Source organism: Pristiophorus japonicus, chromosome 12, assembly GCF_044704955.1.
Source record: "Pristiophorus japonicus isolate sPriJap1 chromosome 12, sPriJap1.hap1, whole genome shotgun sequence".
Classification (NCBI taxonomy): domain Eukaryota; kingdom Metazoa; phylum Chordata; class Chondrichthyes; family Pristiophoridae; genus Pristiophorus; species Pristiophorus japonicus.
Genome location: NC_091988.1, coordinates 108,400,722 through 108,423,319, shown reverse-complemented (window position 1 = coordinate 108,423,319; position 22,598 = coordinate 108,400,722). Strand labels below are relative to the sequence as shown.

Sequence of the window (22,598 nt, the reverse complement as noted above, 5' to 3'; positions counted from 1 at the left end):
TTTTGAATGATATAAGTCAACGGTTATGGGGAGCGGGCAGGGAAGTGGAGCTGAGTCCATGATCGGATCAGCCATGATCTTATTAAATGGCGGAGCAGGCTCGAGGGGCCAAATGGCCGACTCCTGCTCCTATTTCTTATGTTCTTATATTCCCTGGAGACCAAGGCTGGGGGAGGCACTCTGGAAAGTATGGGGATCTGGGATTTGTCCATGAGAATAACCGAAGATATGAGAACTGAAATAATCTCGAGTTAGATCACATTAGAACAGTGACTATACTCATTGGCTATAAAGTGCTTTGAGACATCCGGTGGTCATGAAAGGCGCTATATAAATACAAGTCTTTCTTTAGAAAAGAGAAAAGGCCCAAAACTGGAACAGTCGGGAACAGGACATTAATTAGTCTCACCTCATCTTGGAGACATCAAGGACTCGACACACTGTGCTTGAAAGCTGATTTATTTGACGTATATGCATAATATTAAACTGCAGCCCAGTTATAGGGTTAATAACATCAGCAGAAACAACCGCAACTGTCAGAGTGAACATGGCTCAGTCCTGGATGTGATTAACAGCAGCAATAACAGCAGAATCCAACCCCTGCAGTCACTTGTGAACTCGCTGGTGTGTCAGCAGGTTGGATGACCGAGTCAATCCCTTCCCACACACGGAGCAAGTGAACGGCCTCTCCCCAGTGTGAACTCTGTCATGTATGTAACCTTTATGTGACAACACTGCAATACTGTATATACTTGAGAAATGCACACCTTGACCACAGGGGGTGAACTTGTGGGAGACACTCCTCACCTGGTCATCCAGGTATATAAAGGGAGGTCCCACGCAGGGTCATCACTTCTTGGTCCTGTGAATAAAGGTTCAGGTCACAGAGTGACCTTGTCCATAGAATGTGCCTCGTGTGGATTTGTGGTATTGTGTAAGGACTTTACATTGGCAACGAGAAACGGGAATCAGCGACCCATGAGAATGGCCACCGGCAGCACAGATGAACGGTACTGTGTTGGTGAGGACTGGGACAATTTCATTGAGAGGCTCCAGTAGAGTTTTGTCATGTAGGACTGGCTGGGAGACGCAGGGGCCGACAAGCGAAGGGCTCATCTGCTGACCAGCTGCGAACCTAAGACTTACGCACTCATGAAAGACCTGTTAGCACCCGAGAAGCCGGCGGACAAAACCTTTGAAGAGCTCAGCAAACTAATCGGGGAGCACCTCAAACCGGCGAGCAGCATATACATGGCCCGACACAGATTCTATACCCACCGACGTCGGGAAGGACAGAGCATCCCGGATTCCGTTGCGGACCTCCGGCGCTTGGCCAGCATCTGTAAGTTCACAGACGCCTGCAGGGGGGAGATGCTAAGGGACTTCTTTATTGAGGGCATTGGTCATGCTGGGATTTTCAGAAAGCTAATTGAGACCAAGGACTTGACCTTGGAAGCGGCGGCGTTGATGGCTCAGACTTTTATGGCGGGGGAGGAGGAAACCAAGATAATATACGCGCGCAATTCTGCCTCCAACGTGGCGATGGATCAGGGAGTCAATATCATAAACGCGACACAGAGCCCCGGAGGTAGGCAAGGGCAGTTCGAGACACCCCAGGCAGCAATAGACCCAAGAGTAAGTCTCCAACAGAGACAATGGCAGACTGAACGGACACTTACGCGCCCCCAGTGGTGCTAAAGAGCAGTCAAAGAGACAATCAGCGAGGAATGCCTTGGAACAGCTCTTTTGTGCACAACAATGGGAATCTCAGTTCATGCTGGAGGTGTGGGGCAGACATGCTGCCAGGACTTGCAGGTTTCAACAGTTCGTCTGCAGAAATTGTAACCTCAGTGGCCATTTAGCCAGAATGTGCAGAAAGCCTGTAACCAGGCTAATATACGAGGAGGATGAACCAAATGAGGGGTCTGCGAGGCAGGATGACGCTTGGGGCAAATCAATGGATGCTGAAGTTTAGCGGGTTCATGTGGCAAACATTCACAGCTCATATACCAAAATGCCACCTATGATGATGAAAGTCCTATTAAACAGCATCCCTGTATGCATGGAGCTGGACATGGAGGCCCAGCCAGTCACTCATGGGTGTTCAACAATTCGAAAAGCTGTGGCCACTCAAAGCTAGCAGACCCAAACTAGAACGCATTGAAATGCAATTACGGACGTACACCAAAGAAATCATTCCAGTGCTGGGCAGTGCAATGTTGGCAGTCACACACAATGGATCGGTGAACTGGCTGCCGCTCTCGATTGTCCCGGGCAATGGTCCCGCGCTGTTGGGAAGGAGCTGGTTAGCTGAGATGAACTGGAAATGGAGGGATGTGCACGCAATGTCATCTGTGGAGCGAAGTTCATGCTCACAGGTCCGACAGCAATTCGAGTCACTATTTCAACTTGGCGTCGGGACGTTCAAAGGTACCAAAGTAGTGATACATATCACCGCGGACGCCAGACCAGTGCACCACAAAGCCAGAGCGGTGCTGTATGTGATGTGGGAGAAAATTGAGAGCGAGTTGGATTGGTTGCTGAGAGAGGGCATCATCTCGCCTGTTGAATTCAACGACTGGGCGAGTCCCATTGTTCCCGTCCTAAAAGCAGATGGCTCAGTCAGGATCTGTGGTGACAACAAGGCCACTATCAACCAGGTGTCCCGACAAGACCAATACCCGCTCCCGAGAGTGGAAGATCTTTTCGCCACGCTGGCAGGCGGCAAGCTGTTCATCAAGTTAGACCTCACTTCAGCCTACATGACCCAAGAACTGGCCGACGAATCTAAACTGCTGACCACCATCACCACGCACAAGGGACTGTTTGTTTACAACAGGTGTCTATTTGGCATTCGATCAGCAGCCGCAATTTTTCAAAGAAACATGGAAAGCCTGCTCAAATCCATTCCTGGAACGATCGTATTCCAGGACGACATCGTCATCACGGGTCGAGACACCGAGGAACACCTCCACAACCTGGAGGATGTGCTACGCCGACTGGACTGGGTAGGCCTGCGACTCAAGAAGTCTAAATGTGTGTTTTTGGCTCCTGAGGTTAAGTTTCTGGGCAGGAGGGTTGCTGCAGATGAGATTCGGCCCACCGAATCCAAAACAGAGGCGATTCGACGAGTTCGGCAACACATCGGAGTTGCGTTCATTTCTGGAACTCTTGAACTATTTCAAGAACTTTCTGCCGAACTTAAGCACATTGCTGGAGCCGCTACACATGCTCCTGCATAAGGGTTGCGACTGGTTTTGGGGGGACTGTCAGGAACGGGCTTTTGATCGGGCGCGGAACCTACTTTGCTCAAATAATTTGTTGACCCTGTACGATCCCTGTAAAAAATTGGTTCTGACATGTGATGCAGGATCTTATGGGCTTGGGTGCGTGTTGCAGCAGGGCAATGCTGAGGGTCAACTACAACCTGTGGCTTGTGCCTCCAGGTCGCTCTCTCAAGCTGAACGGGGATATGGGATGGTTGAGAAGGAAGCACTCGCATGTGTCTATGGGGTGAAAAAGATGCACCAGTACCTTTTTGGCAGAAGGTTCGAATTAGAAATGGACCACAAGCCGTTAACATCCCTGTTGTCAGACAGCAAGGCTGTCAATGCCAATGCGTCAGCTCACATGTAGCGATGGGCTCTCACGCTTGCTGCGTATGACTACACCATCCGGCCCGGCACCGAAAATTGCGCTGACGTGCTCAGCAGGCTTCCACTGGCCACCACTGAGGGGTCAGCGGAGCAAAGCGCTGAGATGGTCATGGCTGTCGATGCCTTTGACAGCGCAGGCTCTCCCATCACAACCCGCCAGATCAAAATCTGGACAAACAGAGATCCCCTCCTATCCCTGATTAAGAAATGTGTCCTGACTGGGGATTGGGCGCCCGCACACGGAGCACGCCCTGAGGAGGTCAGACCGTTTCACAGACGGATGGATGAGCTCTCCATCCAAGCCGACTGCCTACTATGGGGCAGCTGGGTAGTCATGCCCCAGAGGAGCGGGGAGGCCTTCATCAGGGAACTCCACAGCGAGCACCCAGGCATTGTGATGATGAAGGCCATTGCCCGGTCACATGTGTGGTGGCCTGGAATTGATTCAGACATGGAACATTGTGTTCGCAGGTGCACGACGTGTGCCCAGCTGGGTCATGCCCCCAGGGAGGCGCCGCTCAGCCCGTGGCCCACCAGGCCATGGTCACATATTCACGTAGACTACGCGGGCCCATTCATGGGAAAAATGTTTCTCACTGTGGTTGATGCGTACTCGAAATGGATCGAGTGCATCATTTTGAATTCGTGCATGACATCCACCACTGTGGAGAGTTTGTGCGCGGTCTTTGCGACCCATGGCTTGCCGGACATCCTTGCTAGCGATAATGGCCCATGTTTCATGAGCTACGAATTCCGGGAGTTCATGTCGGGTAATGGCATTAACCATGTCAGGACAACACCATTCAAGCCGGCTTCCAATGGCCAGGTGGAACGTGCGGTCTAAATCATAAAACAAGGCATGCTCCGGATTCAAGGACCCTCCCTTCAATGCCGCCTATCGCACCTCCTGCTGGCCTACAGGTCCCGACCGCACTCGCTCACGGGGGTCTCGCCCGCGGAGCTACCCATGAAACGAACACTCAAAACTCGGCTGTCCCTCATTCATCCACTCCTGTCTGACATTGTTGAGGGCAAGCGCCAGTCCCAAAACGAGTACCATGACCGAAATTCAAGGGCGAGATGTATAGAAATTGATGACCCCGTATTTGTTCTTAATCACGCTTTGGGGCCCAAATGCCTCGAGGGTACTGTATTAGACAAAGAGGGGAATAGGGTCATAGTGGTTAAACTTAACAATGGGCAGATATGCTGCAAGCATCTGGACCAAGTTAAAAAAAGGTTCAGCATGGACACTGAGGAACCTGAGGAAGATCATGAGACGGTATTCACACCACCACCAGTGAACGAACAACAAGAACATTCAGCAGCATGCACAGTCCCTGCGGCCAGCCCGGACAGGCCGGAATCACCACAGGTGACAGAGACGCAGGCCAAGGCTCAACAACCAGAGCCCCAACTGCGGCGCTCCACGAGGGAGCGCAGACCACCCGAGAGACTTAACCTATGATCCCAATAAGATGTTGAGGGGGAGGTGATGTCATGTATGTAACCTTTATGTAACAACACTGCAATACTGTATATACTTAAGCAATGCATACCTTGACCACAGGGGGTGAACTTGTGGGAGACACTCCTCACCTGGTCATCCAGGTATATAAAGAGTCATCACTTCTCGGTCCTGTGAATAAAGGTACAGGTCACAGAGTGACCTTGTCCATAGAATGTGCCTCGTGTGGATTTGTGGTATTGTGTAAGGACTTTACAAACTCGCTGGTGTCTCAGCAGGGTGGATGACTGGGTGAATCCCTTCCCACACACGAAGCAGGGGAATGATCTCTCTCCAGAGTGAACTGGCTGGTGTGCAATGAGATGGGATGAATTAGTGAATCCCTTCCCACACACGGAGCAGGTGTCCGGTCTCTCCCCTGTGTGAACTCGCTGGTGAGCAATAAGGTTGGATGAATTAGTGAATTGCTTCCCACACACAGAGCAGGTGAATGGTCTCTCCCCAGAGTGAACTCGCTGGTGAGCAATGAGATGGGATGACTGCATGAACCTTTTCCCACAATGAGAGCAACTGAACGGTCGCTCCCCAGTGTGAACTCGCTGATGGTTCAGGAGGTTGGATGAGCGAGTGAATCCCTTCCCACACAGGGAGCAAATAAATGGCCTCTCCCCAGTGTGAATGCGTCGATGAGTTTCCAGCTGAGACGGGTAATTAAATCCCTTCCCACAGTCCCCACATTCCCAGGATTTTTCAATGGTGTGACTGCACTTGTGTCTCGACAGGCCAGATGATTGGCTGAAGTCTCGTCCACACACAGAACACGTGTACGGTTTCTCCCCGCTGTGCACGGTGCTTTTTGCTTCCATCTTCAAAAGCCGATGATATTCAGGTCCTGATGAATTGAGTGATTTTGTCAAATCTTACTGTTGTTTGATTTGATCGTCCGGTGTACAAATACTCCCCTTCTTATACCCAGTAAAATGAATTTAAAAACAGGAAAAAGTGAATGTGAGAGAGAACCCGTGAAAATACAAAGGCAGGTTGTGAAATTGAGCTTAATTTATCTGGTCATTTGTGGGATAAAAACAGAAAATGCCCCAAACCCACAACCTCCACCACTTTGAAGGACAAGGTGCGTGGGAACACCATCACCTCCAAGTTCCCTTCCAAATCATGCATCATCCTGACTTGGTCATATATTGCCCTTCTTTCATCGTCGCTGGGTGAAAATCGTGGAACTCCCTACCAGCACTGTGGGAGTACCTTCACCACAAGGACTGCAGCGGTTCAAAAAGACAGCTCACCACCACCTTCTCGAGCAGCAACTGAGGACTGGCAATAAATGCTGGCCGTGCCAGCGATGCCCACACCCCATGAATGAATTAAACAAATCTGCATATGTAAAAGAAGATAAGAACATAGGAACTAGAAACAGGAGTAGGCCATATGGCCCCTCGAGCCTGCTCCACCATTCAGTAAGCACATGGCTAATCAAAGCCTCCCTGATAAAATGCGACATCCCCACTGACACCTGGGAGTCCTTGGCCATAGACCGCCCTAAGTAAAGGAAGTGCATTCGGGAGGGCACTGTGGTTCTCGTATTGGACAGTACAGCCACCTGAGAACTCATGCTAAGAATGGAAGCAAGTCTTCCTCGATTCCGAGGGACTGCCTATGATGATGATGATGATGGCTAATCTGATCATGGACTCAGCTCCACTTCCCCGCCCGCTCCCCATAACCCCTTATCGTTTAAGAAACTGTCTATTTCTGTCAAATTTATTCAATGTCCCAGCTTCCACAGCTCTCTGAGGCAGCAAATTCCACAGATTTACAACCCTCTGAGAGAAGAAATTTCTCCTCATCTCAGTTTTAAATGGGCGGCCCCTTATTCTAAGACCATGTTCTAGTCTCCCCCATCAGTGGAAACATCCTCTCTGCATCCACCTTGTCAAGCCCCCTCATAATCTTATACATTTCGATAAGATTACCTCTCATTCTTTTGAATTCCAATGAGTAGAGGCCTAACCTACTCAAACTTCCCTCATAAGTCAACCCCTCATCTCCGGAATCAACCGAGTGAACCTTCTCTGAACTGCCTCCAAAGCAAGTATATCCTTTTGTAAATATGGAAACCAAAACTGCACGCAGTATTTCAGGTGTGACCTCACCAATACCTTATATAGCTGTAGCAAGACTTCCCTGCTTTAATACTCCATCCCCTTTGCAATAAAGGCCAAGATTCCATTGGCCTCCCTGATCACTTGCTGTATCTGCATACTATCCTTTTGTGTTTCATGCACAAGTACCCCCAGGTTCCGCTGTACTGCAGCACTTTGCAATCTTTCTCCATTTAAATAATAACTTGCTCTTTGATTTTTTTTCCTGCCAAAGTGCATGACCTCACACTTTCCAACATTATACTCCATCTGCCAAATTTTTGCCCACTCACTGGATGAAAAGCTTCTACAGAAATACCTGTTCGTAAAACAATATTGTTTTACATTGTACATGCAGCATCTAGCTAACAACCTAATCTCCCTCAGAACCCGACTCCCCGGACAGACCCACATGGTCAATTGTTGGTGCCACTGGGCCCAGCAGTCGTGGGGGTGAAACCCAGCAGCTTCTCCTCCATCCCCACTACAGCTCAAACCGATGCAACAAACAGATCCACACAGGAGGCCAGGGATATAAATCTGAAATAAAGAGAGAAAATACAGGAAATATTCAGCAGGTGAGGCAGCATCTGTGGAGAGAAACAAAGTTAACGTTTCAGGCTGTTGACCACCTGTCTGCGTGCAATAAAACACTGCCTGACAGTTGCTGACTAATGACGGCTGCAGGACCCACAATTCTCTGCTCACCAGAAACCGTTCTGTACAACGCTGCGAGTGCGCATGCTCCCCAGGGCCACGCGCCATTCTGGGAGCGCCTGGGTCCTGTCCTTCGTCCTGAGTCGGACTCGGTGGACCCTGTTGAAGATTGCCCTCTCTCTCCTCCCCCGAAATGTGCTGACTCCGGCTGGGTTCAGTTCTACACTCACTGGTTCCCCACCTTTTGTGAAATGCTTCGGGCACTTTGTTAAACACACATACACAGCAGAGGCACATTATTTTAATGGGAGATCACTTACGCAGGAGCAGCCAGTGGTGTGGAGCCTCCTGAGAGTCCGGCCACCTTCCAGCCAGTATTTACAGGAGCTGGGACACAGAAAATGGTCTCATTAAAATCAGAGAAATATTTGTTCACACAACCCGACCCCCCAAAAATACTGAGTAATTTCTCCTTCACTTATAGACGCTCCCCAACCGGTCGCCACTGACAGACGCTCCCTGACCGGTCACCATTGACAGACGCTCCCTGACCGGTCACCATTGACAGACGCTCCCTGACCGGTCACCATTGACAGACGCTCCCTGATCGGTCGCCACTGACAGACGCTCCCTGACCGATCACCATTGACAGACGCTCCCTGACCGGTCACCATTGACAGACGCTCCCTGACCGGTCACCATTGACAGAAGCTCCCTGACCGGTCACCATTGACAGACGCTCCCCGACCGGTCACCATTGACAGACGCTCCCTGACCGGTCACCATTGACAGACGCTCCCTGACCGGTCACCATTGACAGACGCTCCCTGACCGGTCACATCCACATCACACACACTCCATTCAGCAGGGCCCCAATATAGAAACATAGAAACATAGAAAATAGGTGCAGGAGTAGGCCATTCGGCCCTTCTAGCCTGCACCGCCATTCAATGAGTTCATGGCTGAACATGCAACTTCAGTACCCCATTCCTGCTTTCTCACCATACCCCTTGATTCCCCTAGTAGTAAGGACTTCATCTAACTCCTTTTTGAATATATTTAGTGAATTGGCTTCAACAACTTTCTGTGGTAGAGAATTCCACAGGTTCACCACTCTCTGGGTGAAGAAATTCCTCCTCATCTCGGTCCTAAATGGCTTCCCCCTTATCCTTAGACTGTGTCCCCTGGTTCTGGACTTCCCCAACATTGGGAACATTCTTCCTGCATCTAACCTATCTAACCCCGTCAGAATTTTAAACGTTTCTATGAGGTCCCCTCTCATTCTTCTGAACTCCAGTGAATACAAGCCCAGTTGATCAGCGGCCTTTCAGTGTGGAAGGAGAAATGTTTGTCTGTTCTGTCTGTGGGGAAAGATTTCAGACATCAGTGTGACTGGAGAAGGCCCGAGACACACACACCCGAGTGAGAGTGTTCCAGTGCACTGACTGTGGAAAGAGCTTTTACCAGTTACACAGCCTGAAAACATCACCATTCACAGCGGGGAGAAACCGTACACGTGTTGTGTGTGTGGACGCGGCTTCGACTGATCATCCAATCTGAAGAGACATCAGCAATTCACACCGGGGAGAGGCCGTTCCCCTGCTCCGAGTGTGGGAAGGAATTACTTCTGTCATCCCATCTTCTGACACACCGACTTGTGCACACTGTTAAGAGACCATTTAAATGCTGTGACTGTGAGAAGAGCTTTAAAAGCAGGAAGGATGTGCTGACACACACGTACTCACACTGGGGAAGACTGTTTAGCCGCTCCGTGTGTGGGAAGTGATTCACTCAGTCACTCTACTTGTTGTAACAGCAATGAGTTCATACTGAGGAGAGATCTTTCACATGCTCTTATTGTGGGAAGGGTTTCACTTCGAAGTCCTAACCTGCTTAATCACCAGCGGGGTCACTTGCACGTGAGCGACTTCACCTGCTCCGTGTGTGCAGCCCAAGTATAAAAGGCCAGTCATTTTGTATATTAGTCACTTTGGGCCTTAATAAAGCAGAGCCAAGGTCATACCTCTTGGAGTTAAATAGTACTCAGTCTAACAGTTATTGCATATACAACATTTGGCGACGAGGCAACAAGAACCTTTGCATGCAAAAATGAGCACAATTGGATTGTTGGAGTGATTTGTGGAAGGAGAAGATTGGGCAGACTTTGTGAGCCGTTTGAGCCAGTTCTTCGTGGCCATCAAAATGGAGGAGGTCGGCGACGCAGATCGGCACCGGGCGGTGTTCCTCACGGTCTGCGGTCCAAACATTTATGGTCTGATAAAGAATCTACTCCTGCCTGTGAGACAACAGAGAAGACGTATGAAGAATTGTGTACACTGGTACAGGATCAACATAAGCCAGACGAAGGCATCATCATCTCGAGATACAGATTTTACACGCACGTTCACTCAGAGGGCCAGAATGCGGCGGAATTCGTTGCCGACCTGAGACATCTAGCGGGACTGTGTAAGTTCGGGGCTGTGTTGGCTGACATGCTGTGGGACTTCTTTGTAATCGGCATCAACCACAAGGTGATCCTGCGTAAACTACTGGCGGTGGAGACGTTGGACTTGAGCAGGGCCATCACGATCGCTCAGTCATGCATGACGATGGATAGAAGTCCAAAGCAGATATCAGTGAAAAATCGAAACTCGGCAAGTACTGTAAATGTGACTGATTCGGCGTTCGACAGAGCGGCACATGGCAGGGCCTACATGATTGCGTACGCAAAACCTGTGCCTGCCCAAAGTCCGCCGAGGGAATGCATCTGATTTCTCCGTGTTGGCGTTGTGGGGGAAATCACCAGCACCGGCAGTGCCGATTTAAGCAATATAGTTGCAAAGGCTGTCTGAGAGTGGGGCATCTCCAGCGCAAGTGTCCGCAGATGAGCAAGCCTACTGCGACACACCACATGAAGGATGATGGTCAGACTAGCGTGGATCCAGATATGCAATCCTAGATACCAGAGGAAGAAGTGTATGGACTGTTCTCGTTCCTAACTAAGAGCAAACCGATAATGGGGTGCTGGTGTCGATGGAACTGGACATGGGGGTGAGTCAATCGATAATGAGCTAGAGGGCATTCGACAAGCTGTGGGATACTAAGACTGTGAGGCCCAGGCTGAGTCCAGTCAATGACAAGTTGCGCACGAACACCAAAGAACTCATAATGGTGATTGGCAGTGCCACAATTAAAGTGTCATATGATGGTGCGGTTTACGAGTTACCACTATGGATTGTCCCAGGCAATGGCCCAACGCTGTTCGGCAGGAACTGGCTTGAAAAAAATCAGATGCGATTGGAACAACATCAAGGCGTTGTCATCGGAGAAAGATACATGTGCCCAAGTACTGAGCAAGTTCCCCTCGCTGTTCAAACCAGGTATCGGCAACTTCACGGGAGCCAAGGTACAGATCCACGTGGACTCAGATGCAAGACCCGTCCATCATAAAGCTCAGGCAGTTCCGTACATGATGATGGAGAAGGTCAAAATCGAACTGGACAGACTCCAGCATGAAGGGGTCATATCACCTGTTGAATTTAATGAATGGGCCAGCCCCATTGTTCCTGTGCTGAAAAGTGATGGCACAGTCAGAATCTGTGGAGACTACAAGGCTACGATCAACAGGGTTTCGAAACAGGATCAGTACCCGTTATTCGAAGGCTGATGACTTGTTTGCAATGCTAGCAGAGGGGGGGGAAGTCGTTCACCAAACTGGACTTGACGTCGGCCTACATGACACAGGAGCTGATCGAGTCATCGAAGAGACTTACGTGCATTAACATGCATAAAGGACTGTTTATTTATCACAGGTGCCCTTTTGGAATTCACTCGGCTGCAGCAATATTTCAGAGGAACATGGAGAGTCTACTGAAGTCCGTTCCCAGAACCGTCGTGTTCCAAGATGACATCCTGGTCACAGGTCGTGACTCCAAGGAATATCTGAACAACCTGGAAGAGGTTCTACATCGTCTGGACAAAGTGGGACTCAGACTGAAATGCTCGAAGTGCATCTTCATGGCACCAGAGGTCGAATTCCTGGGGAGGAAAATTGCTGCTGACGGCATCAGGCCCATGGACGCGAAAACCAAGGCCACCAAGATTGCACCCAAACCAAAGAATGTGAAGGAGCTGCGTTCGTTCCTGGGCCTACTCAACTACTTTGGTAACTTCCTACCTAAATTGAGCAGCTTATTAGAACCAATGCACATGCTGCTAAGAAAAGAAGAAAAGGCAATAACTGGGTGTGGGGTGCGTCTCAAGACAGAGCTTTTGAGAAAGCCACTAATCTGCTTCGCTCTAACAAGCTGCTGGTACATTAAGACTCATGTAAACATTTAGTATTGGCCTGTAATGCTTCGTCATGTGGAATTGGTTGCATACTCCAACAAGCTAATGAGTCGGGTAAACTTCAACGAGTCGCGTATGCTGAAGGGTGAAAAATTTGTGGGAACTCCCCCCCCCCCCCAGTGTTTGGACTCATTGGACAGGAAATTTAATTTGGAACTATCTACCAGAAAGTTTGAAATCCTAAAGTACACATGGAAGAAACTACGAACTTTAATCGAATTTGGGATTTTACGAGATAAATTTAGTCTGTGTGGGCAAGGCTAGAAAACTAAAGGATGGCTATCCTACAAAGAAATCAATTTGAGTATTGAAGCTGTCTGGGGCATTGAAATGAAACTGTTTGGAGAATTGTGGATACTCGAAAACCCTTCTCCACAGAAGACATTAACATAGCAACAATTAACCCAGAGATAGCTAACCATCAGCCTGAATCTGGAAAGCCATTTCAGCATATGCATAACAACAAAGGCCCATCCAGCCCTCATGGAAAAAAACCCAAGCACAGACAGACATTGCAAATACCAAGCTAATATTTCCATCAAGAAACAGATTTAGAATATCGGCACACCCGAGACAAGTTAACATTTTAATGAGCCCGCCAATATATGACAAAGAATTATCGGGCCCACTAAAATTAAACAAAGGATTCTGGACTGATTCGGCGTGAAGATTAGGACAGCTCCAACAGTATAGCTGGACCCTGCTTTAACAAAGGGTATGCTACTGCCTCAGAAGACACTGCTAGGGATGCTTAGCATCAAGAAAGGAGAGAGACCACCGCAGCAGTTGTAAACTAACTTCTCCAGCCTCGATGTCCTGAAATCGGAAAAGGGGAGGAAGAACATCACCATCACGGTAGCAACCGACCACAGCCAACATGGTATCACCAAAACCACCGCGATTGACCAACTTCGAAACAAAACTCCACAAGGAAGAAACCGAAGAATCGAAAGTTTCCACTCTACAATCTAAGGCCTGACTACCAACAGGTGAAAACATTACCTGAAGAGACTTTAAACCTATGCCTAACGAAAGAAAATGGGTGCTTACTCCATAAGTCCAAAATGCACCTTACTGCATCAGCGGACACCACCCAACTGAAGATTGCGCAGTAAGAAGTCTTCTCCGACGTTCGGGGTACGGCAAGCAGAACCTACAGAATCCAGCGAACCCCGAAATTGCGAACTACCGCCAACTGACCAGAAAGGATTGGTAAATATAGTCGCTGTTTGACCTGGAGTCTAATCTAGTCAATGTTAGGCATTGGGAGGTGGGAGGTGTATTATTCACTATAACCCCTTTGAATGTGTGATGTACTGTTCTTTATTAGAGTGATTATAAATTTGACATTGCATTTTCTTGTCTTTAATAAAAAATCAAAGTTTCTTTTGCACCAAACCAGTTGTGTCTTGCACTTTATCACATCCCCCAAATAAATCCAGAGTCGAGAACCCAAGGGAGTGGGAGCGATTCGAACCGCTCAGAAGGTCAGAGGTGAACCTGACCCCCGGGACCACCCCCTACAATGCTTCAAAAAGTTTGTCTAAAGCGGAACGAGCCTACAGTATGGTAGAGAAAGAAGCACTAGCCTGTATGTATGGGGTTAAAAAGATGCATCAGTACCTGTTTGGTCTTCGGTTTGAACTGGAGACAGATCACAAGCCACTCATTTCACTGTTCTCTGAAAACAAAGGTATCAATACCAATGCTTCATCCCACATCCAGAGATAGGCGCTGACATTATCCGTTTATGATTATGTCATTCGCCATAGACCTGGCACTGAGAATTGAGCTGATGCTTTGAGCCATCTGCCGTTGCCCACACCGGAGGTGGAAACGCCACAACCGGCAGACCTATTGTTAGTTATGGATGCTTTTGAGAGTGAGTCACGGCCCAACAAGTTAAGACCTGGACCAGCCAGGACCCGATTTTATCGGTGGTGAAGAGTTGCATCCTCAAAGGTGATTGGTCTGCCATACCCAAGCAAATGTGCGAGGAGACCAAACCTTACATTCGTTGCAAAGACGAACTGTCTATTTAGTTGTATTGTATACTGTGGGGCAATCGTGTTGTTATACCCAAGAAAGGGAGAGAGAAATTTATACGTGAGCTACACAGCACACATCCCGGCATTGTAATGATGAAAGCCATTGCCAGGTCTCATGTATGGTGGCCGGGAATTGACTCTGAGCTGGAATCATGTGTGCATCAGTGCAACACTTGCATGCAGCTCAGCAAAGCTCCAGCGGAATCGCCGTTGAGTCTGTGGTCGTGGCCATCCAAACCATGGTCCAGGATCCACATAGACTTTGCAGATCCCTTCCTGGGGAAGATGTTTTTAGTTGTGGTGGATACATATTCGATGTGGATAGAGTGTATAATCATGTCATCCAGCACATCCACATCTATCATTGAGAATCTCAGCATCATGTTTGCGACACATGGTCTGCCTGACATCGTTGTTAGCGACAACGGATCATGCTTCACCAGTCAGGAGTTTCAAGAGTTCATGAAACTCAAAGGTATCAAACATGTGAGGTCAGCACCGTTCAAACCTGCATCCAATGGGCAAGCAGAACGTGCTGTCCAAATCATAAAGCAGAGTACGAAGCAAGTAACCCAAGGGTCACTGCAGACCCACCTGTCATGCATACTGCTTAGTTACAGGACAAGACCACACACGCTTACCGGGGTCTCACCTGATGAACTAACGATGAATTGAGGTCTTAAAACCAAGCTATCTCTTGTATACCCTGACTTGAATAATCATGTTGAATACAGAAGACAAAGTCAGCAAGGGTATTACGATCGTGTAGCTGTGTCATGTGACATTTCTGTAAATGATCCTGTATATGTTCTGAATTATGGTCAGGGTCCCAAGTGGATCGCTGGGACTGTCATGGCCAAGGAGGACAACAGAGTCAAGCTCAAAAATGGCCAAACATACAGGAAATATATGGGTCAGACAAAGCTATGGCACACAGACGAACTGGAACAGGCGGAGGAAGAGACAATCGACGACCAATCAACCTACCCCCAGTCATCAGAGGACTCAGTGGTCATCAGTGAATCAGGACTTTCAATCCCTGATATGGCCATTGCCACTCCCACTAGGTCAGCTACCCAGCCAGCAGTCACAACAGACTCTGAACACTCACCCAAGGCTGGAGTTGAACTGAGACAGTCAACCCGGGAGCGTAAAACACCGGACCGTCTCAATTTGTAAACGACTGTGTTAATAGAAACATAGAAACATAGAAAATAGATGCAGGAGCAGGCCATTCAGCCCTTCTAGCCTGCACCGCCATTCAATGAGTTCATGGCTGAACATGAAACTTCAGTACCCCATTCCTGCTTTCTCGCCATACCCCTTGATCCCCCAAGTAGTAAGGACTTCATCTAACTCCCTTTTGAATATATTTAGTGCATTGGTCCCAACCACTTTCTGTGGCAGAGAATTCCACAGGTTCACCACTCACTGGGTGAAGAAGTCTCTCCTCATCTCGGTCCTAAATGGCTTACCTCTTATCCTTAGACTGTGACCCCTGGTTCTGAACTTCGCCAACATTGGGAACATTCTTCCTGCATCCAACCTGTCCAAACCCGTCAGAATTTTAAACGTTTCTATGAGGACCCCTCTCATTCTTCTGAACTCCAGTGATTATAAGCCCAGTTGATCGAGTCTTTCTTGATAGGTCAGTCCCACTATCCCGGGAATCAGTCTGGTGAATCTTCGCTGCACTCCCTCAATAGCAAGAATGTCCTTCCTCAAGTTAGGAGACCAAAATTGTACACAATACTCCAGGTGTGGCCTCACCAAGGCCCTGTACAACTGTAGCAACACCTCCCTGCCCCTGTACTCAAATCCCCTCGCTATGAAGGCCAACATGCCATTTGCTTTCTTAACCGCCTGCTGTACCTGCATGCCAACCTTCAATGACTGATGTACCATGACACCCAGGTCTCGTTGCACCTTCCCTTTTCCTAATCTGTCACCATTCAGATAATAGTCTGTCTCTCTGTTTTTACCACCAAAGTGGATAACCTCACATTTATCCACATTATATTTCAACTGCCATGCATTTGCCCACTCACCTAACCTATCCAAGTCACTCTGCAGCCTCATAGCATCCTCCTCGCAGCTCACACTGCCACCCAACTTAGTGTCATCCGCAAATTTGGAGATACTACATTTAATCCCCTCGTCTAAATCATTAATGTACAATGTAAACAGCTGGGGCCCCAGCACAGAACCTTGCGGTACCCCACTAGTCACTGCCTGCCATTCTGAAAAGTACCCATTTACTCCTACTCTTTGCTTCCTGTCTGACAACCAGTTCTCAATCCACATCAGCACACTACCCCCAATCCCATGTGCTTTAACTTTGCACATTAATCTCTTGTGTGGGACCTTGTCGAAAGCCTTCTGAAAGTCCAAATATACCACATCAACTGGTTCTCCTTTGTCCACTTTACTGGAAACATCCTCAAAAAATTCCAGAAGATTTGTCAAGCATGATTTCCCTTTCACAAATCCATGCTGACTTGGACCTATCATGTCACCATTTTCCAAATGCGCTGCTATGACATCCTTAATAATTAATTCCATCATTTTACCCACTACTGAGGTCAGGCTGACCGGTCTATAATTCCCTGTTTTCTCTTTCCCTCCTTTTTTAAAAAGTGGGGTTACATTGGCTACCCTCCACTCCATAGGAACTGATCCAGAGTCTATGGAATGTTGGAAAATGACTGTCAATGCATCCACTATTTCCAAGGCCACCTCCTTAAGTACTCTGGGATGCAGTCCATCAGGCCCTGGGGATTTATCGGCCTTCAATCCCATCAATTTCCCCAACACAATTTCCCGACTAATAAAGTTTTCCCTCAGTTCCTCCTCCCTACTAGACCCTCTGACCCCTTTTATAGCCGGAAGGTTTTTTGTGTCCTCCTTAGTGAACACTGAACCAAAGTACTTGTTCAATTGGTCTGCCATTTCTTTGTTCCCCGTTATGACTTCCCCTGATTCTGACTGCAGGGGACCTACGTTTGTCTTTACTAACCTTTTTTTCTTTACTAACCTTTTTTTCTTTACATACCTATAGAAACTTTTGCAATCCGCCTTAATGTTCCCTGCAAGCTTCTGCTCGTACTCCATTTTCCCTGCCCTAATCAAACCCTTTGTCCTCCTCTGTTAAGAGCTAAATTTCTCCCAGTCCCCAGGTTCGCTGCTATTTCTGGCCAATTTGTATGCCACTTCCTTGGCTTTAATACTATCCCTGATTTCCCTAGATAGCCACGGTTGAGCCACCTTCCCTTTTTTATTTTTACGCCAGACAGGAATGTACAATTGTTGTAATTCATCCATGCAGTCTCTAAATGTCTGCCATTGCCCATCCACAGTCAACCCCTTAAGTATCTTTCGCCAATCTATCCTAGCCAATTCACGCCTCATACCTCCAAAGTTACCCTTCTTTAAGTTCTGGACCATGGTCTCTGAATTAACTGTATCATTCTCCATCCTAATGCAGAATTCCACCATATTATGGTCACTCTTCCCCAAAGGGCCTCGCACAATGAGATTGCTAATTAGTCCTCTCTCATTACACAACACCCAGTCTAAGATGGCCTCCCCCCTAGTTGGTTCCTCGACATATTGGTCTAGAAAACCACCCCTTATGCACTCCAGGAAATCCTCCTCCACCGTATTGCTTCCAGTTTGGCTAGCCCAATCTATGTGCATATTAAAGTCACCCATTATAACTGCTGCACCTTTATTGCATGCACCCTTAATTTCCTGGTTGATGCCCTCCCCAACATCACTACTACTGTTTGGAGGTCTGTACACAACTCCCACTAACGTTTTTTGCCCTTTGGTGTTCTGCAGCTCTACCCATATAGATTCCACATCATCCAAGCTAATGTCTTTCCTAACTATTGCATTAATCTCCTCTTTAACCAGCAATGCTACCCCACCTCCTTTTCCTTTTATTCTATCCTTCCTGAATGTTGAATACCCCTGGATGTTGAGTTCCCAGCCCTGATCATCCTGGAGCCACGTCTCCGTAATCCCAATCACATCATATTTGTTAACATCTATTTGCACAGTTAATTCATCCACCTTATTGCGGATACTCCTTGCATTAAGACACAAAGCCTTCAGGCTTGTTTTTTTAACACCCTTTGTCCTTTTAGAATTCTGCCGCACAGTGGCCCTTCCTGTTCCCCGCCCCGGGCCTCTCCACCCCCCACCCCCACCCCCCATCTCCCCTCCGTCTCCTGCCTCTGCCTCCCTTTTGTCTCCCTCTGTCTCCCTGCATTGGTTCCCATCCCCCTGCCATATTAGTTTAACTTCTCCCCAACAGCACTAGCAAACACTCCCCCTAGGACATTGGTTCCGGTCCTGCCCAGGTGCAGACCGTCCGGTTTGTACTGGTCCCACCTCCCCCAGAACCGGTTCCAATGCCCCAGGAATTTGAATCCCTCCCTGCTGCACCACTGCTCAAGCCACATATTCATCTGCGCTATCCTGCGATTCCTACTCTGACTAGCACGTGGCACTGGTAGCAATCCCGAGATTACTACTTTTGAGGTCCTACTTTTTAATTTAGCTCCTAGCTCCTTAAATTCATTTCGTAGGACCTCATCCCTTTTTTTACCTATGTCGTTGGTACCAATGTGCAGCACGACAACTGGCTGTTCTCCCTCCCATTTCAGAATGTCCTGCACCCGCTCCGAGATATCCTTGACCCTTGCACCAGGGAGGCAACATACCATCCTGGAGTCTCGGTTGCGGCTGCAGAAACGCCTATCTATTCCCCTCACCATCGAATCCCCTATCACTATCGCGCTCCCACTCTTTTTCTTGCCCTCCTGTGCAGCAGCGCCAGCCATGGTGCCATGAACTTGTCTGCTGCTGCCCTCCTCCGATGAGTCATCCCCCCCAACAGTACTCAAAACGGTGTATCTGTTTTGCAGGGGGATGACCACAGGGGACCCCTGCACTACCTTCCTTGCACTGCTCTTCCTGCTGGTCTTCCATTCCCTATCTGGCTGTGGACCCTTCTCCTGCGGTAAGACCAACTCACTACACGTGATACTCACGTCATTCTCAGCATCGTGGATGCTCCAGAGTGAATCCACCCTCAGCTCCAATTCCGTAACGCGGATCGTCAGGAGCTCAAGGCAGATAAACTTCTCACACACGTAGTCGTCAGGGATACCGGAAGTGTCCCTGAGTTCCCACATGGTACAGGAGGAGCATATCACGTGACCGAGCTCTCCTGCCATGCCTTAACCCTTAGATACCTTAAATTGGTAATAACAATGTTACAGTTCACTTACTGATATAAAAAAGAAAAAGAAAAGCTACTCACCAATCACCAGCCAATCACTTACCCCATTGGCTGTGACGTCATCTTTTGATTCCTTTCTACTTCTATTTTGCTTTCTCTCCCGCAGTAGCTGCACCGGTACGCCTTTTATAGGCCGCTCCGATGCTGCTCCCACCTCTCGCCAACTGCCGCTGACTCTCGAGCTCCCGCTGGGCCTTTTATAGGCCGCTCCGACACTGCTCCCACCTCTCGCCATAATATCTCAGAGCGGGGTATTGCCATGTATGTACTTTTGGGATCACTTGGAGGCCATTGGGCTGCATGCACGTGTGTGCAGCCCAAGTATAAAAGGCCAGCCATTTTGTATATTAGCCACTTTTGGGCCTTAATTAAAGCAGAGACAAGGTCATACCTCTTGGAGTTAAACAGAACTCAGTCCAACAGTTATTGCATACACAAGTGTCCATGGTTTGTACCTGTGATAGACTGAACTGTTGTGTCTCACTTTACACTCAGCTGACACTCTGCTGACCCACCCCTTTGCCACACATATTGCGTGTGATGGTGTTTGAAATGTTCTGATCTTTGTAATTGATTGCTCGTTGATTTAATCTTTTGTTACAAACGTACCTTGCACTATTTCCTTAATCGAGATAATTGTTTCAAATACTTCCAGGTCTTTTGCTCCTCCATTGAACCGTGTCAATAATCCTTGGTTAGGGACTGGGGGATGGGTGTAGGTTTAGGGGCTAGTGGTTGGGGCTGTGGTTATTGGTTAGGGAGAGTCGATCTGATCTTTGGCTTACTAGATTCGGGTTAGAAAGCATTATTGCCAGCACAGTGTCACTAGACGTGTCGATATTCATTTCATGTTTTTAAAACCACTCGCAGATGAGTCACAAAACAGTCTCAGGGATTGTTCATTCAAGGAACATTCTTTCTGACCAAGTCTGATTTCCTCCCTTTCACATCTCGACATTTCCCACGGAAAAGACATCAGGGACATTAGACTTTGGGATTTTGGGACAAGAACAGGCAGATCCAGGTGTTGCACTGGTTACATCCAATCATCAGCCTGCCTGAAAAGGGCTTCTGACAATAACCCTTCACCAGGCCCCACCGATCGCCATCTGATTCCACCGTCATATCTTCATCCATTACCCGCCTTTCGTCCTCACTGGGGCTGGATTCACCACCATGACTGTCATGTATTCAACCAGCATTGTAACCCATGTATAATCTGACCTAAGTTGTACACTGAGTACAATGACCACTAGGTGGTGAACTTGTGGGAGACACTCCTAACCTGGATCTTCAGATATAAAAGGGGAAGCTCCACCCACTTCCTGCACTTGAGTGCTAAGGAATAAAGGACAGGTCACAGACTGACCTTCTCTCAAGCATGGGCCTCGTGTGCATTTATACTGTATAGTAAGGACGTATCAATGGCGACGAGAAACTGGGATTTAAACCACGCGAGCATGGCCACTAGCAGAACAGACGAGAGGTACTGTGTTAAGGAATGGTTGGGGCAGAAATTCAACATTGTTAAAGCAGCACACAGTTCTCCAGGTAGACAAGGGCAATTGGGCATGCCCCAACTTTAGTCGAACCCAGAGGGGGAGTTCGACAGAGACAATGGCAAGCTGAACGGCGATTCACGTCATTGCAAGGGACAATGCGGCCAGTAATGGGGCCATCAACACCTGTTAATGGCGCACTCAAGGACAGTCACAGGGGCAGTCAGGGACGATCGACTGGCAAGGGACCTTTTGTTTCCAACAGCAGCTCATGTTGGAGGTGTGGAGGCACACACTCAGCCGGAATTTGCAGAGATGAGCAAAATACCTGCAGAAATTGCAGAAATAAACGCTGGGGGAAATCGCTGGAAGCTGAAGTTCAGCGAGTTCATGTGGAGCACGTATATAGTTCATACACCAGGACACCACCGATAATGATGAAAGTGCTCTTCAATGGCATCCCAGTATCAATGGAGCTAGACACGGGGCCAGCCAGTCCCTGATGGGTATCAAACAGTTCGAAAAGTTGTGGCCGTCCAAGGCCAGGAGGCCAAAATTATCGCCGATTGACGCACAGCTACGGACATACACAAAGGAGATCATGTAGTCGTGACCCACAAAGATTCGGAGAACAGGTTGCCACTCTGGGTTCTCCCGGGGGACGGTCCCGCATTGCTGGGGAGGAGTTGGCTTGCTGTCGTGAACTGGAAATTGGACGATGTCAATGCAATTTCCTCTGTGGAGCGAGTATCATGCTCACAGATCCTGAACAAATTTGACTCATTATTTCAACCCGGCATTGGCACTTTCATGGGGGCCAAGGTAGTGATTCACATAAACCCGGACGCCAGGCCAGTACACCACAAGGCCAGGGCGGTGCCGTATGTGATGCGGGAAAAGATAGAAGACGAATTGAACCGCCTGCTGAGGGAAGGCATCATTTCGCCAGTCGAATTCAGTGACTGGGCAAGCCCGATCGTGCCGGTGCTCAAGGCGGATGGGTCGGTCAGGAAATGTGGTGATTACAAGGCCACCATCAATTGGGTGTCACTCCAAGACCAGTACCCGCTACCGAGAGCGGAGGACCTCTTTGCGACGGTATCCGGTGGCAAACTTTTTTCAAAATTGGGCCTGACCTCAGCTTACATGACCCAGGAGCTGGCGAGTGAGTTGAAGAAGCTGACCACCATCACGACACACAAGGGGTTGTTTGAGTACAACAGATGTCCGTTCGGGATTCGCTTGGCTGCCGCGATCTTTCAGCGAGATATGGAAAGCCTCCTCAAGTCAATTCCAAGGACGGTGGTTTTTCAGGACGACATCCTCATCACAGGTTACGATACTGAAGAACACCTCCACAACCTGGAGGAGGTGCTACGCAGACTGGACCGGGTAGGGCTGCGACTGAAAAAGGCAAAGTGCATCTTCCTAGCTCCAGAGGTAGAATTCCTGG

The 22,598-nt window shown here is 48.6% G+C and overlaps 1 protein-coding gene across 1 annotated transcript; it reads right to left on the bottom strand.

Moving 5' to 3' along the window:
- Nucleotides 1-552: 552 nt before the first annotated feature.
- LOC139276835 (zinc finger protein 664-like) lies at nucleotides 553-8,328 on the bottom strand. The gene is made up of 4 exons (XM_070894834.1): nucleotides 8,261-8,328; nucleotides 5,381-6,016; nucleotides 1,279-1,358; nucleotides 553-558 (listed from the first exon to the last, which is right to left on the bottom strand). Exons 2-4 carry the CDS (start codon nucleotides 5,988-5,990, stop codon nucleotides 553-555), a joined length of 696 nt encoding a protein of 231 aa, XP_070750935.1. The 5' UTR covers nucleotides 5,991-6,016; nucleotides 8,261-8,328.
- Nucleotides 8,329-22,598: the final 14,270 nt, after the last annotated feature.